This window comes from Esox lucius, chromosome 20, assembly GCF_011004845.1.
Source record: "Esox lucius isolate fEsoLuc1 chromosome 20, fEsoLuc1.pri, whole genome shotgun sequence".
Lineage (NCBI taxonomy): Eukaryota > Metazoa > Chordata > Actinopteri > Esociformes > Esocidae > Esox > Esox lucius.
Genome location: NC_047588.1, coordinates 4,447,614 through 4,461,868, shown reverse-complemented (window position 1 = coordinate 4,461,868; position 14,255 = coordinate 4,447,614). Strand labels below are relative to the sequence as shown.

Genomic DNA, 14,255 nt, shown 5'->3' with positions numbered 1-14,255 from the left:
CTATTTGTTCCCAGTTTGTAACTCTCATAACATGTTGGATGCATTTGCAGTGCATTTAAAAAATATTTTGTGTTTTGTTTTGATCAATCGGAACTGAATGGTAAATTATGTCTTGTTCCATTTAAGAGTCACTTATGGTTAGTAAGACTAGATGTTTTTTGAAGACTTTCTTTCAGGTGGATGCTTGCAAGTATTTGATAGACTGCCAATTTTGCGGGTTTTCCCACTTACAAAGCATGTAGAGGTCTGTACTTTTTATCATAGGTACGCTTCAACTGTGAGAGACGGAATCTAAAACAAAAATCTGTTAAATCACATTGTATGATTTTTTAATAATTAATTAGCATTTTATTGCATGACATAAGTATTTGATCACCTACCAACCAGTAAGAATTCCGGCTCTCACAGAGCTGTAGGTTTTTCTTTAAGAAGCCCTCCTGTTCTCTACTCATCACCTGTATTAACTGCACCTGTTTGAACTTGTTTCCTGTATAAAAGACACCTGTCCACACACTCAATCAAACAGACTCCAACCTCTCCACAATGGCCAAGACCAGAGAGCTGTGTAAGGACATCAGGGATAAAATTGTAGACCAGCATAAGGCTGGGATGGGCTACAGGACTATAGGCCAGCAGCTTGGTGAGAAGGCAACAACTGTTGGCGCAATTATTAGAAAATGGAAGAAGTTCAAGAAGACGGTCAATCTCCCTCAGTCTGGGGCTCCATGCAAGTTCTCACCTCGTGGGGCATCAGTGATCATGAGGAAGGTGAGGGGTCAGCCCAGAACTACACGGCTGGACCTGGTCAATGACCTGAAGAGAGCTGGGACCACAGTCTCAAAGAATTAGTAACACCCTACGCCGTCATGGATTAAAATCCTGCAGCGCACGCAAGGTCCCCCTGTTCAAGTGGGGGCAACTAAACATGCTGTCTCCCAAGCAATGCGCTTCATATAACTTTGTGAAGAAGTTCATAAACTACACTAGAAACCAAGATAATATATAATACATTATGTTGATTGACAAAGAAGTAGTAGACATACTTTTCCCACCACTGAGGTTATTAGAGTTTTATACAGACAATTAGTCTTTTTGTTTCTGTTGCTCTTCTGTCTATTTTTAAGTTCAACTGTTTTAATAGAACAAGTGAATATAGTTACCTATAACCAAATCATTGTGAAAATGGAATTTGTGGCCAGTAGTTAACAGACATTGTTTTAATTATAGGTAGGATATTAGCTAGCCATCTACAGTAATCGGTTTCTAATTTATCGTGTTAAATGTACATTTGTTTCAGAAATGGTGTTCCATACACTCAGTTTTAGATTAGCACAGCAACAGAGTTTTGGCCACTTCTCACAACAAAGCTGGCATTAACCCATAAATAGCTGCTCTTCAGAACCACTTCCTTGTTCACCATAATCACTTCTACTTGAGACTTAGCCAAACTAGGCTTGCCTAGTCTTTTCTTTTTTGTTTTTCTTATTGATTGCATTAAAAGGGATTAATGCTTGTGTCTGAAAACCTCTTATCACCTACACACTTATAAATAAAATAATTCACCATTGAGATACTGTTGGAAAAAGCATAACACAAAACAATAACTAAATTACATATGCCCACGCCAATATTGTTCAAATGTTGAAATAATGACATGCAAAGCATATGGGACCAGCACTAAACACTTGTGTAATAAAGTTTGAGGTGATTACTATAGAGGTACACGCTTTTCAAAAATCTTGGAACAGTTTGCTCAATAAAGAAAATGTTATCTTGTGTTTATCAAGGTTCACTATCTATTATTAGGACTTAGATGAAAGTATAATCACAAAGTCAAATGTACACATTAAAAGATTGACAAACATTCTCTCAGCACTATATATCAAACCAGTTGAAAACATTTTTCAACCTTATTGAAAAGTTGGTACTGCAACCGGGGTGTTACAGTATTTGATGAATTGGTGCTGAAACCAAGGTGTTGAGGTATTAGATGAATTGGTGCTGCAACCAGGGTGTTGAGGTATCAAATGAGTTGGTAAAATAAACCTGGTTGTTACAGATGAATTGTTGCTGAAACCAGGATGTTGCAGTATCACTCATATAGGTACTGGAGGTGTCTGCCTTCCCTTATCTTGCCCCGTCCTCTGTCTAATGACGACTCTCATAGCCCAACCTGGACATGATCACAGTACAGTGCCATGTTCTCTTGGGTGAGAGCGTGAGGCCCAGTCTCACCACCTTGAGTTCTGATTATGACCCTCATTGTCAGGTTAGCAATGGCTCTCGCTTTACCTCCAGCACTCTCAAAGTCATCTTGGTAATGGTATGCTACGCAGTGTAGGCATTTATCTCAAGTTGGTACCCTGTGTGTCAGCATCAGCGTTGGTGGAGCACTGAGATTAGGGACCCTGGAATTGGTCCTACATGCCTCCCCTGCTGCCCTTCATGTTGTTGTTGTTGTTGTTGTTGTTCCCATACCAGCTCATTGGCAGGATTAATGGTCTGTGAGTCATACCCGTGTTTTGTGTCCTGACATAACCAGTAATAATTTTTTTGTAAACGTAGCATGTGCTTTTTTTATTATTATTATTTTTAAACCAGCATTTTCTAAACTAGGGGTTCGCCTGATTTGTAAATGGGATCATGAGGCGATCTGGAGAAAATGTCCACTTGGGATAGAAACTGAGGTTACGCGAGTATTGCAGAATGCGGTTGTAACAAACAGAGCACTTGGTTTAAGCTACAAGACCACATTCCTGATATATAACACTCTCGAGAAAACTCCTGTTTCTTTTTGAACATCGTGGACTGGACCAGGCAGTAAATCAGTTTGGGGGAAAGAGAACATCATTAATGATAATGTCCTTTTCTACACAGAAGATCACAAACAATTATTGCCGGGTGATATTTCTTGATGCATTTCAAATATTGTCTCCTTCAGATCATGGAAGTCGTGGACGCAATTAAGAAAGTTATCATTTAAACATACAAATAAAAACAAAAAAATACATGGGCTAAAACATTTTGGGAATCACTGTTTTAAAGCAAACACCTTTTTCTGATTGTCGGATGTGTTTTTAGTGCGAACTGAAATTGTTGAGATTTCTGCCTAAACTGCCAACGTCTTGCACTAAATGAAACCTCAACCACAGAAAAAATACATATTCATTTACACAGTTATTGTTCCTAGCTAATCAGCTGTGTCCCGGTGTTGCTTCCATGGCTATGTGACAACGGTGGCTCAGAAGGGCCGAGAAGGGGGTGCTTACGCCCCAACCGTCCAAAGGGTGGCGGTCAGCACTCGGACTTGGCAGGCTGTGGTGCCTCACCAGGAAACAATGGGGACGTGGCATGGGTTGCCTTGCTGCTAATGCGATGGAATGAAAAAGGCGCTAAAAATAGGGCTTTTAGTAGGAAGGTGCTATCAGACCTCGGCAAAGCCTCTGTGAACTACAATAACAACAACAACGTATCACATACTATGTTGGCCTTGACCTGAGAGAGAGACCTCAACCATGTAATAATGGGAGGGTGCTGCGAGGGAGACCTTCACCACCAAGCTCAGAGAAAAACATTCTGGAATATTCCATTCGGGTCAACAGGGCAGGATGATTGTGGCCAGTGATACAAATGCCCCTTCATAATCTTACCATTGCAGTTTACAAACTGCATGCTCGTGCTGTCAGAGTATAGCACTTGAGTATTTCTCCAACCTTTATTTTGAAATCCACATTTATCAAAATAATTTTCTGAGATGTGATATGTAATTCATATACCCACACTGGTTGTTTAAACTGGACTGTTGGAAAACCCCTTTGAATCAGGCTGTCACTAGGCCTAATTTATATTTAATAATAAACAGCTGAGCATTAGGATTTCTGGCTTTGAGGTGCACACAAAAGGCCTTCCAAACCATTACCTTGTTTTAAAGTGACTCCAGGAGTGGCAATGCGTAGTTGTTTGGTCAATGTATTTTGTCTGGACAGAAACGAAAGGATAATCAGATCAAAGCCAAATACCCCGGGGAAGTGGGACCACTGTCCAATTATGGATTACTTTGACTTTGTTTTCAAATCTGGCACAGCAAGTTTGTACGTCTCTATTTGCTGGTTAGGTTGCGCCTCGCAAATGACGCCTTGTCATGGTTAGCCTTGGGGTAAAGTGACGTCCACTTATTTTTATATTTCACTGCTGAGTTACAGTGGACTCCAGGGATGCAAGGATTGCCACGGTGAAGTTGAGAAAGCTGTGCATACAGTTTACTGGGAGCACACCGTCTAGGCATCTCTATGCTATAGTGTTTATACGATATACCCCTGGTCTTGGTTCTTCCAGTAGAAGCTCTAGTTACAAGCAATGCTCTTACTTATAGTCTTGGTTTCATGCTGTAGACACACAAGCTAAACACAAGTCATTTATTCATGTAAAGTCACAGTTGAGGCTGCGTCTCCCCCAGTCACAGCAAACACAAAATCCGCATTTTAATGTTTGAAGACCCACCACAGCTTTCCGACACATTGGAACTGCTCACTCCCGTTCCTCTGCTGAGTTATTTTTCTTTATTTGTGTGTGATGGTAATGGAGTGGACTCCAGCGTCTTAAGTCAAACCCAACGCTATGGCAGTACTGCTTCGATTTGAAATCAAAGACGGCTGTCTTCCATTCCGGCCCAGTTGGCGTCAGTCGCCAATGAAGGCCTGCGTCTTTCGGCTGTAAATGCCTTTCCGAATCAGAAACAGAACCCTTGTTTGCCTGTCAGGCTGTTTAAAGAGGGCTGGTTTCTTTAAGGTTTGTTTCCTCAGGGCACTGCACCCTTTCCACTATGAAACCATGGCTGGATGCTCCTGTCTCTCTGTCACACACAAAACAGACCAATCTCTTTTAAAGGGTTATGTTTATAAGACTTGTTAGGCTTCACACTGTAGAAAGTGATAGTTAAGCCTACGATCTGTGGTTGAGTATGAACATGAGGTATCGCTAAAAACTCCTTGTTCTCTTTCTGCCAGTTGTTGGGACAGATGACCATGGCCAAGTATGACACTCTTTGGCCAGCCTTAATTCATCCATGCTGATTATCTGTATCGGCAGATGTAGACTGTACAATGTATCACAAGAAATTCATCCATTCACACACCTCATTCGCAAAGGAATCTTGCTGAGGAAGTTGCTGAGTAAGTAATACATAGCACTAATAAACAGGAAGAATATGATGAACGTTTCCAATCAGGCTCTAAAAGCACCCATTGTTGACACACCTCTTTAACAGCCGTTGTCTTTGAAACCCTCTGAAACCATTAGTCATATAGAAACCATGGAAACAACCAAACAAACACTCTGAAGACCAAAATCAAGATGGGTGAATTGAGTATTATTAAAATGACATCAGCACCATTTATTATTTGTAAATCCAGCTCAATAAGAATTTAAAAAATATAAGAACGCTTATTGACTGCAGTCAACCTTTGAGCCAAGTTTGAATTGCTTTTATTTCTTGATTTTCAGTCATATAAGAGTTGATGTTAAACTGATACAAGATCTAGATTATGCAGTGACAGAAGTAAAAACAGAGAACCGGCTGTGAGATCTCATTGATTCTTCTCACTCCATATGTCATAAGCCAATCGATTATTGTCTGCATTGGTTTCGGGTAACTAAATAAATCAATACAATTTATTTATTTTCTCCTGAGCGAGTCATTTTTGCGTCACTCATTTTGAAGTTTTGATCACATCACGATCTCATCTGTTTTCTATCTGAGGGACAATGGTTGTAGTGATCAGCTGGTTTGGCTGCCTTTTAGTAATGCAATGCATGTGTGGAAAGCCTGTCAAGGCTGTTTCAATGCCTGTCCTCAGCTCACACTGACCTCCTGGGGAACCAGAGCTTTATTGTCATTTAGTTTGGTGCCGGGACTGGTTGGTTATACCTTATCAAGTTGCCTTGGACTGAATGCACTCCCCAATCTGTGGCGGTCACTGACAAACTCAATTTCCGTTGTGACAGGAGGCATAATGTGCAACTGCAAATCTAAACCCCCTCCAAGTTATATTTTTACTTAAATCGTGCCCCATCACAGGTCGCAGTCCGCAGTTTGTCCCGCTGTGTAGTCATATTTATATGCTAACATTTAAGCTGGATTGCATATAATGATGCGCTTTCTGCAAAGATAAACAGCGATTTGAGTAAAATCTGAGTTGTGTGGCATCCAGCTGTGGTGACCAGCAACCAGACGGTACTTTTCTCTGCGTTCCAGTAAGTGTATTTAAAGGAGATTGCAGTTTGGGTTTTGACAAATGAGGAGAAAGTATTTAGTAGGTTGGGACCAACACGGTTGGAGGAGAGCGCTCCTACAAAAAATTGCCACAATTGAGCTTGTAGGCACGAAACCCGCCACAAGGATTTGCTAGAGCATAACGTAGCATGGACAACCTGCCTGAATTGGGTAGTCAATGTAGTTGTTGTTTGCTCCTCGCATCTCAAAATAGATGAAGAATTACTAAAATGTACATGTATAGTGATAGCACTCTGAAATTCTACTCAAACAGTAGCAGTAGTAGTTATTTCACACCTCTGCTTGAGCCACTAAAGCCTCAGACTTTAATATACAAAGTACTTGTATATTACATAGTGAAATTCAGACCAGGTCCGCTTTTGTAGAGGAGACATTGGTCTGTTGTAATTCTGTACCAAGGCAGCAGAGTGTTTGAAAATGAGGCTACATGCTTTGATTCTTATATGAAGTGTGACTGCGTTAATCTCACTTTAGACGTAACTCTTAAAAAATGCAGGCCTGACTGGACCCATCGTTTTCTGTGCATTTTGTTATCTTATGCTTTAAATTCGCATGATTAAGTGTAGATGTCAATTTGTCACTTAAGTCCAAATGACATGCAGAAGCTTTGTTGCGCTCCAGGCCTGTTACTCTGTGACTCTCCCAGCCCCCGGGACCAGGAGAAGCCGTTCACTTGCAACATATAAAGGAAATCTGCTTAAATAGAAAGGAGGGAATATAACTCATTGTAGCTCAGCTCAAATGTTTTCCATTCCTTAGAGGCATAGAAACAGTGGACAATGTGAGCATTACTTTCTGACCTTCTCATATAAGGGATTTTGTGACCTTGAACGGTACTTATGGGCTCATGATTTTGACAATACAAAGGCTAAACTGATGCTTTCTTACCCCGATTAGGGAATGGGTGGATATGGATATTTAAATAGATATGTTAGTATTCTAACCACAGTGGCTGTACTCCCAGCTATGCCCAAGCCTATGGGGAGGAGAGAACTGCAGGGAAACCTTTTGGAACACTTGGCCAAGGTAGAGACAGGCCGGCTGTAGTTTGATGAAGAGGGGACGCTGGCATGCACTAGCGGCGGGCGTCTATTAAGGTTAATCACCACAAATTAGCGAGGCGGAGAGGGGTTGGCAGTTGGTCTCAGAGTAATGACAGCGGGAGTGCAGCTGCCACGCGGACAACATACCCTGACAGGAAGAATGAACCAGGGCAGGACTCTGCATCCTTGGCAGGCCCTCTATCTCTGTCTCCCCCCTCTCTAATTCACAGAGGCTTTATACGTTTACATTAAACGTATAAAGCCAAATCAAGTGGAGCCTGTTCTGCCTATGGCAGTCTCTTTTGATAGTAAGTTTAGGTTCACAGAATCAGTTATATTTGCGTCCGTCACAGTGGTCAGATATTCTGTCATTGTCTATGCTCTTTCTTTTTCTAGGCAAGGTAGCTTTTAACTTTGCTCAGTTTTATTTAAAAATGTTTGCTTTATTGTCTTGCCAAGATTTGGTTTTGCTGGTGTTCTCTGGCGGTAATGTTTGTGAAGTGATCCCCTTTCTCTTTGTCCCTTCAACAATGTTATGGTCAGAGCTCTGAGCTGATGAATCTAATACTGTGTGTCTTCCATAAGCATATTTTCAGTTCAAGTACAGTGGGGAGAACAAGTATTTGATACACTGCAGGTTTTCCTACTTACAAAGCATGTAGAGGTCTGTAATTTTTATCATAGGTACACTTTAACTGTGGGAGATCTAAAACAAGAATCCAGAAAATCAGATTGTATGATTTTTTTATAATTAATTTGCATTTTATTGCATGACATAAGTATTTGATTATCTAGCAACCAGTAAGAATTCCGGCTCTCACAGACCTGTTGGCGCAATTATTAGAAAATGGAAGAAGTTCAAGATGACGGTCAATCTCCCTCAGTCTGGGGCTCCATGCAAGTTCTCATTTCGTGCGGCATCAATGATCATGAAGAAGGTGAGGGATCAGCCCAGAACTATACACAGGACCTGGTCAGTGACCTGAAGAGAGTTGGGACCACAGTCTCAAAGAATTAGTAACACACTACGCCGCCATGAATTAAAATCCTGCAGCGCACGCAAGGTCCCTCTGCTCAAGCCAGCGCATGCCCAGGCCCGTCTGAAGTTTGCCAATGACCATCTGGATGATCCAGAGGAGGAATGGGAGAAGGTCATGTGGTCTGATGAGACAAAAATAGAGCTTTTTGGTCTAAACTCCACTCGCCGTGTTTGGAGGAAGAAGGATGAGTACAACCCCAAGAACACCATCCCATGGAGCCCATGGGGCCATGTATCGCGAGATCTTGGCCAACAACCTCCTTCCCTCAGTAAGAGCATTGAAGATGGGTCGTGGCTGGGTCTTCCAGCATGACAACGACCCGAAACACACAGCTAGGGCAACTAAGGAGTGGCTCCGTAAGAAGCATCTCAAGGTCCTGGAGTGGCCTAGCCAGTCTCCAGACTTGAACCCAATAGAAAATCTTTGGAGGGAGCTGAAAATCCGTATTGCCCAGCAACAGCCCTGAAACCTGAAGGATCCGGAGAAGGTCTGTATGGAGGAGTGGGCCAAAATCCCTGCTGCAGTGTGTGCAAACCTGGTCAAGAACTACAGGAAACGTATGATCTCTTTAATTGCTAACAAAGGTTTCTGTACCAAATATTAAGTTCTGCTTTTCTGATGTATCAAATACTTATGTCATGCAATAAAATGCAAATTCATTATTTAGAAATCATACAATGTGATTTTCTAGATTTTTTTATTTGATTTCGTCTCTCACAGTTGAAGTGTACCTATGATAAAAATTACAGACCTCTACATGCTTTGTAAGTAGGAAAACCTGCAAAATGGGCAGTGTATCAAATACTTGTTCTCCCCACTGTATGTCTTAATTGTCTTTGAGTGTTTGAGGGCATTATTGTGCTGAAAGATGGCGTTTTCCCAAATGAGTCAAAGATAGATATTTCTTGTAAGACCACTTCTCACGGTCGAGTTGTGTACTTTGGTGCCGGATGACTCCGCCAAATGCTGAGCAAACACTTTATTGGATTCTAGAAAGTGATATTTAAGTACTGCTCATCAGATGCAGACAGCTTTTTGGGTCTTCCACTGTGTTTTCTGTCCTCAACATGCCCAGTTTTATTAAATGCCTTCATGACATCTCTTCTAGCCATCTCACAAGATATAATTTACAAGAAAGCCTTGTTATTTCTCACAGTATTCATATTTATTCTAATGTTATAGTGTTTACTAGCAAATTTAACACTTACTGGCCTGAAAAATTGCTTTAAATTATTTCCCAAGTCTTCTGGACAGCATTGCACCTTATCAAACTATTGTAAAATTGGCAGATTTTTTCTGGAGTGTTAAATATTGGTTACCCAGAACTGAAATTACTTAAATAAAGTTTCGTAAAAGGACATTCTGCCAAACCCTCTTTTCTTTTCAACCTGCTTTATGATGCACATTGGCAATTCTAAGTTTGTGGCTGTGGATTCTAGTGTACACCAATTTTAGGCACACCCTTTGCCCCATCAAGATTCATCCAAAATATATATCATGAAAATAAACTAAAAAACTGGGACCTAATTCTACTCATAATCACAAAAATCTCTGTTGGCTTTAAATGGGTTGTGAGTTGAGCTGTTGGCTAGGTGTCAGTGAAACTGTCTGCAAGGTTCTTTTAGCCTTGAATCATTACTTGTGGTAAGTTGGCTACAGTCATTACAATAAAACTGCTAAAATTCTGCGGTCTGTATCAAGCACATAGACAGCAGGGGCTTAATGTTTGTGGGACATGTATAGCCACAAAATGTATGAAAATCTTGTCAACCGGGAAATTACTATTTAAAATTTTAAAAAATATATTTTGGAAAATGTTTTTATCGATGTTCAATCATTAACAGGCTTGATGACCCTGCTGTATGACTGCTGACACAGTATGAGTCTGACCATGTACCTGTCTCTCTGTGAACAGGAGGAGTGCTTCCTCAACCTAGAGGCACCCATCACCAGAGTCTGTGGCTACGACACCCCCTTTCCCCACATTTTTGAACCCTTCTATATCCCAGATAAGTGGAAGTGCTTTGAAGCTGTCAAGAGGTTGATCAGTTACTGATCTCCAACTACTGAGTCCCTAGGTGAGTTGAAACTAAATTTGTTATTCTCTAGATTTAAGGAAAAATTCACTGCTTCGTGTATTTTTGTCTGTATTTTTGTAAATATTCAAAAAAATAATAATAATCCTCACCTTTACAGTTTCTGCATTTCACTTGTTCTAAGCAAACCTTAATGTCCCAAATTCCTTGCAATGTTCCGCTCTTCTTGTAATGAGGAATCATCAGAAACAGCCATTGTTTCGTAATCTCCCAAAGACTTACTAAGCGATTGAGCTCTTGAACAGCTATTTGGTCTTTTAATTTATTTTTAATGATTTTGACTCATGTGCATACTTAATTTAGACTAAAGGAATACAGATACATGTACAAAACTTCTGAGATGTCTTGGGACCTCAATTGAGCCTTTGTCTTTAAAGGGTTAGTTCATCCAAAAATCATATTTTGGTGACAGAGCCCTTACCCTGAGTTTGTCCTTCAGGCACATAGTAATTTCTTAAAACAAGCTATTATTCAGCTCTGTCTCAGTTTGTAATTACTGTTATTAGCATCATACAATTTCATGAATGGAAACCGTATGTACCCCTAATGCAAAGCTGCATTGCAAGCGGAAAACTACTCTTAAACACTCCAAACTAAGAAAAGTGGCGTTGTTTGCCTCAAAGAACATGACAATGTTTTAATTTTCAATGTTTTAATTTTTTAGATATAATTCTCATTTCAAATAGACGGGTCCATCCTGTCAGTATTGTTCACAATTGTATCAATCCTCGCGTTTGTTCGGGAAGAGTAAGTGTATACACAGTAAACAAAGGTTAGTATTCACTAGCAAAAAGCAAGTTACTTATTTGCTTGAGAGAGAACGGAAAATACATACATTTTTGGTCTGACTCTGAATATGAGCAGGAAGAAATTTAGATAGACCCTTACTTGTTCTAACCATAATACACAGGTGATGAATTGACCAAATAGAACCTTGGAGAGCAGCTAAAGGGGGGTGATGGTGAACCCTTTAATCCCCAACCCTTGCCCAGAAAATCTGGAGGCAATGTGTACTTTGTGTGTTATGACATAGCAATCAGAATTATTACTTACAATCTGTCTTGTCTCCACGGTCGAATTGCATTTGCCTTTAGTCCTCTTCTAAGTGAAGGTGGGTCACGATCCTCTGTATTAAAATGTTTCTTGCAAAAATCGTATGTCTTGTTGGGGAAGTTGCTGTATTGATTCTCCAACAATACAACTTGGGAGAGGCAGAGATATTGTTCCAGTTGTGCAGGTAGAATTTAATTAACTCAAGATCCACAAGCAGGCAGAAGTCGAAATCGGTACAAACAAAGGAAATCCAGAAAAGTTTATTTATCAAATGCACCGAATAAGTGTTATCCTGCACCATGAAATTCTTGTGACATGGCACACAACATCTGTGTAGTAAGAATTAAGAAATATATAAAGCAGAAATATAGCAAAACATTTTGCAATAATATACATAAGAGTAAGCCAGCAATTTTTAAAAGCTAGGCCAAGCAACCTATCTTCACATAGCTTGTTGAAGTTCACACTCACCTCGATGACATCCCTACCAAAGAACAGCAGCTGTGTATGGTGGCTATAGGAAATAGTTTGCTAGTACCAGTTTGAATTCAGCCAATTTCGCCGGCTGTTTTGTCAGTGTACTGTTTAAAAAATCGGTGCTACAAATTTCTGAATGTAGTTTGAAATGTTTTGGAGTAGTTTTCCGCTTGCCATGCAGCCTTGTGATAGCGGTACGACCCGTTTCCATTCATGAATTTAGACAATGCTTATAATGCTAATTACAGACTAGGACAGAGCTGAATAATGGATTGTTTGAAAAAATTACTCTATGTGCCTTCTGAAATATTTCTTGGTAAGTGAACTTTGAGAAAAATCTGAATTTTAGACAAACTATCCCTTTAACAACATTTGTCAACGTGCTGTAGATTGCCAGAAATGTATTTTAAATGAGGACAGTAACAAAAACAGATGTCAGTAGGGAAGAATGGTGAGTAGGTTTTTGTTGTTGATTGGGTATGTGGATGGGCCAGTGCATGTAGGAAACCAGGATCATTGCTACACCGCATCCATGTTTTGTGAATTGAAGTTGTTTATCTTCAATCAGTTGCTTTTTAATGCGGATTTATAAAAATAAAATAGAAATTATGTTATAAATCTTCTCCTTCTCTTCCGCCAGAAGTTACAATATTCTGGAAGATTGTAGATAGACATTTCGGTTGCGATGACATAATTCCTTGTTCTACATGAAAAGCACGGCAGTTTCTGTGAAAATAACATTTGACCCTGCTGAACAACAATGATCTCACCCGCTCTGTTGTGCTGACCGATGTCGTCAAACGTCTCGATGTTGCTGCCTGAGTACCAATAAGTCTATAATGGCTATGGTTCGTTGCTCCAAAGCTGCGTTGCCACATCCTGTCACTTTATAGTTTTTGCATTGCAAATGATTATCTTTAATTGTAGCGGGATTGACAAGTAATTCACTGTGAAATGGAGACCACTGTCGTCATTCGCCTTCATCGTCTGTGTTTAATAGCCTGTGTCGTTTTGATCGCAGTGTTGTAAAAATAAAAGCTAGCCTTGGATGTAGTCAAAGACAGGATTCAACCCCTGCTTTTTTCTCTCCATCCGCCTCTCTCCCTCTGTCTCCACCCTTTGGGCTTTCCGTCCCTCTCTGTCTCCACCCTTTGGGCTTTCCGTCCCTCTCTGTCTCCACTCTTTGGGCTTTCTGTCCCTCTCTGTCTCCACCCATTGGGCTTTCTGTCCCTCTTTGTCTCTCACTCCCCATCTATTTGACTCCGTCAATCTCCCTATCCATCTTTGCCATTTCTATCCAGCTGGCTCTCCATCCTCTCCCTTTGTTGTGTAAAACACAACATCCGGGCTGACATACCGTTAACTATGCTCTTCTTATCCTTTCCAGATCCCACCTCTCTGAGGACCTATACTCAGAGCCCATCCCCCTTTTTCCCCTCGCCATTGTCCTCACCAGTGGACCTTACCCGGAACAATAGTAGGCCATTCAGTCAAGACGCAGCGTCCAGACCAGCCGGGCCTGTCTTGGCCCTCCGTTAGCAAACACAGACTGTTACTTCTTGTTTAGTGAACCTTTTCTGTACATGGGGGATAGGTGTCCTTGACCTACTACGTTGCCACTGTGCTCTTTCAATCAGACCCCGATCCACACAGGCAATCTCACAAACACTAATGTGTGTAGTGTGTCTTAAAATGTGAGCTTTGACTCTCAGAATAGCTTGTTTGTTGTCTCTTTACCTCTGTCCCCCCCCCCGCTTTGCTGTAATTCAGTCTCTTTGCTTTTCTAACAACTGCTTTGTTTGACGTCAAATTGACTGTACTAAAAATAATGGACCTGTGGTTTTTAATGAAAATAAATGATTTGACCGTGCATTGTTACATCAGAGTCATTGTTATGCAGGAATGCAGGAGCTCTTACATGTTGCCCAAATTTCCAAGGTGGAATTTAGAGTTGACCGTTGAAAAGAATTATTCGCAGTCAGAGCTTGTGTATATTGAGAGTTCCCAGTTCTCTTGAAGGTGCCGATCGGAGAATTCCAAGTTCCCTGTATACTGTTCATTTAATCAGTAAAAAATCGAATTTATGAAAAAGATCAGAATCGGCCTGCATGTGTAAACAAAGGCCACATGTCTTCTCCAGGGCCTTTAAGTATCCCATCAATCACCCTGACTTCTGTCCCACATCTCAGCCAGATGTACACTCGCAAATAGGTTCTGAATAAAACACTTAAGGCCTGAAGAGAGCTTGAGCTAC

General features: G+C 40.7%; 1 protein-coding gene across 1 annotated transcript in view; it reads left to right on the top strand.

Annotated features, from left to right (window-relative positions):
- Positions 1-13,879, top strand: part of bckdhb (branched chain keto acid dehydrogenase E1 subunit beta) — an 89,204-nt gene extending 75,325 nt beyond the window's left edge. Inside the window, exons 10-11 of the mRNA XM_010904330.5 lie at positions 10,291-10,453; positions 13,389-13,879. Coding sequence (XP_010902632.1) covers positions 10,291-10,431 — 141 coding nt within the window. The 3' untranslated portion in view covers positions 10,432-10,453; positions 13,389-13,879. The remainder of the gene's footprint in view (positions 1-10,290; positions 10,454-13,388) is intronic.
- The last annotated feature ends 376 nt before the right edge of the window (positions 13,880-14,255 follow it).